The sequence below is a fragment of the Geotrypetes seraphini genome, chromosome 16, assembly GCF_902459505.1.
Source record: "Geotrypetes seraphini chromosome 16, aGeoSer1.1, whole genome shotgun sequence".
Lineage (NCBI taxonomy): Eukaryota > Metazoa > Chordata > Amphibia > Gymnophiona > Dermophiidae > Geotrypetes > Geotrypetes seraphini.
This window is the reverse complement of record NC_047099.1, coordinates 19,644,869-19,648,465: the sequence shown is the minus strand read 5'-3', so window position 1 is coordinate 19,648,465 and position 3,597 is coordinate 19,644,869. Positions and strand designations below refer to the sequence as shown.

The window sequence follows — 3,597 nt, the reverse complement described above, 5'->3', positions numbered from 1 at the left end:
TTGGATGATGACTTTGTAGTCCACAATGACGCTGCCTGGGCTGGAAGAAAGAGAGAGGAGAGTGGTCAATGTCCACCTTAAGACAAGTCTTAGATTGATACAGATGCCCGTGGGGCCACCTTTGCTGGGATTTCAAACCGCTTAGACAACCTACATTGATAGGCGGTATATGAGAAACTAATACATTTGGAAACTTGGAGTCAATGTTGAAACTATTTAATTGTCTAGGAGAAGCTCCTGCGTGTTTAAATTGCAATGAGCCAATCTAGAATATATTTAACTGTGACACTCTCCATTTTTGGTGTGTTTCAAGGCGCTGCTGGATTTATGTGTCATCCAGCAGATTAGACTTATAGACAATCTAAGTTCTATTCGAGAGTTCTCCGCCTTTGGACAATTCTATATTGAAGCATTTTGTGCCTTGACCACCTGATGCAGGCATTTATGCAGAAAGATAGCCTGTGTGGGATCATCTAATAAAGAGAACTCTACTGTCCTATTCTTCGGGGTCCATAGTGCTTTTCTCTTTCTGCTTTCCAGTTAGTGCCAGGGTGGAGCAATTTCTCCAAATGGGATGGAGTTGATGATATTCAGTAGTAGCACCCAGATAACCACCTGAGCAAGTAGGACCACAGAAGCAGCTGTCCTAACTTGTCCGGCTAGTTATTTGAGAATTGCCATTGTGCATAATTTTTTTATTTTAAAATTAAGTTTCTGGTTTTTAAACATCAACATAGGTGTTAAAAATTGGTGTAATAGTTACAGAGAATAAGTATTCCAGGATTCCTGAGGGTGGGACAAGTTGTTGCGTCACCCTCTACACACCCCCTTTGCTTGATCGTACTTGATTCAAGTAATGTGCTTTGTGAGAGGGGAGTTACTCAGTGACACCAGCTTGACGAATCTGTCTCTCAGCAACAAATCCCTTTGTGTTATCCTTGGCTGACGAATAACCATTAGGCGTGGGGCACTGGCATCATCAAGGGTAATGCTCTTTAAACGACTAACCAACCTATCAGGACGAGAAGCTGCAGGAATCTTGGGGCCTTCGCTGACACACCAAACATTACAGGCACTACATTTCCCTGTACGTTGATTCAGAATAACTGAGAATTCTACTTCATCACCAGCCTGCAGCTCCACTCCATCCTGAACCTCCTTCACATGGAAGAAAAGCTTCTTGCTGTCACCCACCTCATAGTTAATAAACCCAAACTGATCTTTCACACATTCAACAGTGCCTCTGCAAAGAGGTTCAATATTACAAGCCATCATCTGTCCACGCTGGCCAAGGACACCAAGTTGGAATTTAACAGTCTCTCCTTTCTGCAGACAGTCTGATTTGTTAACCATACCAACTATGCCAAAAGGAAAGACTTGGCCTTTTATGCTTCCCTGTACACTGAGTTCTGATCCAGACTCAGTCTCCGTCTCCACTTCCTCTGTTTCTTCAGGAGCTTCTTCAATAGTTTTCTGTTTATCTTCTTCGATGATCTCTATCATTCCCTGATATTCCATCTGGTTGGGATCTACACTGCGCAAGGGTCGAATCACTTTACCCCAGAAAACTGCTGGTTCAATTGCATCATTGGAACTGCTAACTGCACTAGTTTTGTTAACTCTTTCTGCACTGACTTTGTTTCCTTTGCCTTTAGATAAGCTGTATTCAACCATGTCTCCAAGCTCCAGACTATCAATATCTCCATTGAATTCACTGTAATGAAAAAAAATTTCCTTATCATGGTTTGCAGTTTCAATAAATCCAAAGTTGTCCTTCAGGGTAGCCACATAGCCCAAAAACCTTCTGGCACCAGAGTTGCGTCCAAGCAGCTTTAGAGAAACAGCACTCTGCATGCCAGTCCGCTTCACTTCGCAAATGCTGAATTCAACCTTATCGCCAACCTGAGGGGCAGATCCTTCTATATCCTTGGTCTGATAGGAAACTGTCATTTTTATTCCACAATCTTCATAAGATATTATTCCTTCTTCACCATCCTTTTCTTTGCCTTTGCTAGGGCTACTTGTTCTGGTGGCTTCTCTCTCTACGGTCCCCACAAAACGATGGTCTGTCTGGGTATGGAAGGAAACTGTGCCTTTGGGAAGCTTTTTAATTCTTATAGCATGATTTCTCTGAGCAGACAGCATATCCATTTCTCTGGTTTCATCAGTAAAGTCAAAAGTGTCGGAGAGAACCTCAATGTTGGTAGCTCGTTCCAATTTATCACGTCGGTCAGTTGAAATGTTAAACCTAACATGGTCTCCTTCCAGAAGGGTCACCTTGGATTTTGTATCTTTGTCTCCAAATGGAAGTTCTTTAGGAATCATGAATTGCCATTGTAATATCTTACCAGATGCCCAGATTTATCCAGACATGTCCTCTTTTTAGAGGACCATCCAGGCATCTGGATGGGTTTTCCAAAACCTGGCAGAACTCTGAAGCAACCAGAAAAGAAATCAAAGGAATACTGTAATACTTTAAATGAAAATAAAATCAATTTCTGGTAGAAATTTAAAATTAAACTTGGCACGCCACATGTCCAGTAGTTTGGCATAGTTGGGTATAGTATTAGTTAGGCCTATTTTTAATAGTAACTCTCAAGCAACCAGAAACTACATTGATCCGACATCTACCAATCCCCATGGGTGCCGGTTAACTGAGAGTCTTCTGTACTTACTTTTTGGCAGTACATTAACTCTTCAACTAAGTCAGCTTAAAAAATTCTGAATGCGCCATTTAAGAGCTTCAACGTCTTCCCCCACTTCTCTGTCAGTTCTAATGGCAGTTCTTAGCTCATGCACCAAACTTCATTGTGCTCCTTTAGGTTAGTACACCTTTCCCACCCTTTTCCCACTAGCCTCTCTTCCACAGAATATACACTTATCTCTGGTACTTGTTGGGTTAACTCTAGCACTGGATGATAAGCAGGAGATAGCACGAGAGAAACAATAATATTCTACCCAAGAGATGAACTTATGTCTACACGTAACTACTTGAATTGGGTTCTATGATATCATTCACAGCTGCCCATCCACTTGATATGGATACGAATATAAGAATCACCATTCTGGGTCAAACCAATGGTCCATCTAGCCCAGTCTGCTATTTCCAATAGTGGTCAATCCAGGTCACAGTACTTGGCAGAAACCCAAAGAGTAGCAACATTCCAGAGCTGAAATTGTGATATCATAATGCCTCATTCCACCAATGCCTAATAGCCATCCTCAACAGTGATGTCAGTGATTATCTTATACTTGGCTCACATAAGAACATAAGATCATAAGCATTGCCATACTGGATCAGACCGAAGGTCTATCAAGCCTAGTATCCTGCATCTACAGTGGCCAATCCAGGTCATAAGTACCTGGCAGAAACCCAAAGAACAGCAACATTCCAGAGCTGAGTTTGTGATATCATAATGCCTCATTCCACCAATGCCTAAGAGCCAAACTCATCAGTGATGTCACAATGGCTTGATTGTCCTATACTTGGCTCGCAAAAGAACATAAAAGTTGCTGTACTGAGACAGACCAATGATCTATATAGCCCAGTATCCTATTTCCACAATAGCCAATTCAGGTTATAAATACCTGGCAGAA

At 41.8% G+C, this 3,597-nt stretch overlaps 1 protein-coding gene across 1 annotated transcript; it reads right to left on the bottom strand.

Annotated features, from left to right (window-relative positions):
- Positions 1-698: 698 nt before the first annotated feature.
- Positions 699-2,325, bottom strand: LOC117349582 (cold shock domain-containing protein E1-like). The gene is given in 2 exon segments (XM_033923173.1): positions 699-939; positions 942-2,325. Coding segments are annotated over 2 exon segments (1,446 nt in total). The 3' UTR covers positions 699-877.
- Positions 2,326-3,597: the final 1,272 nt, after the last annotated feature.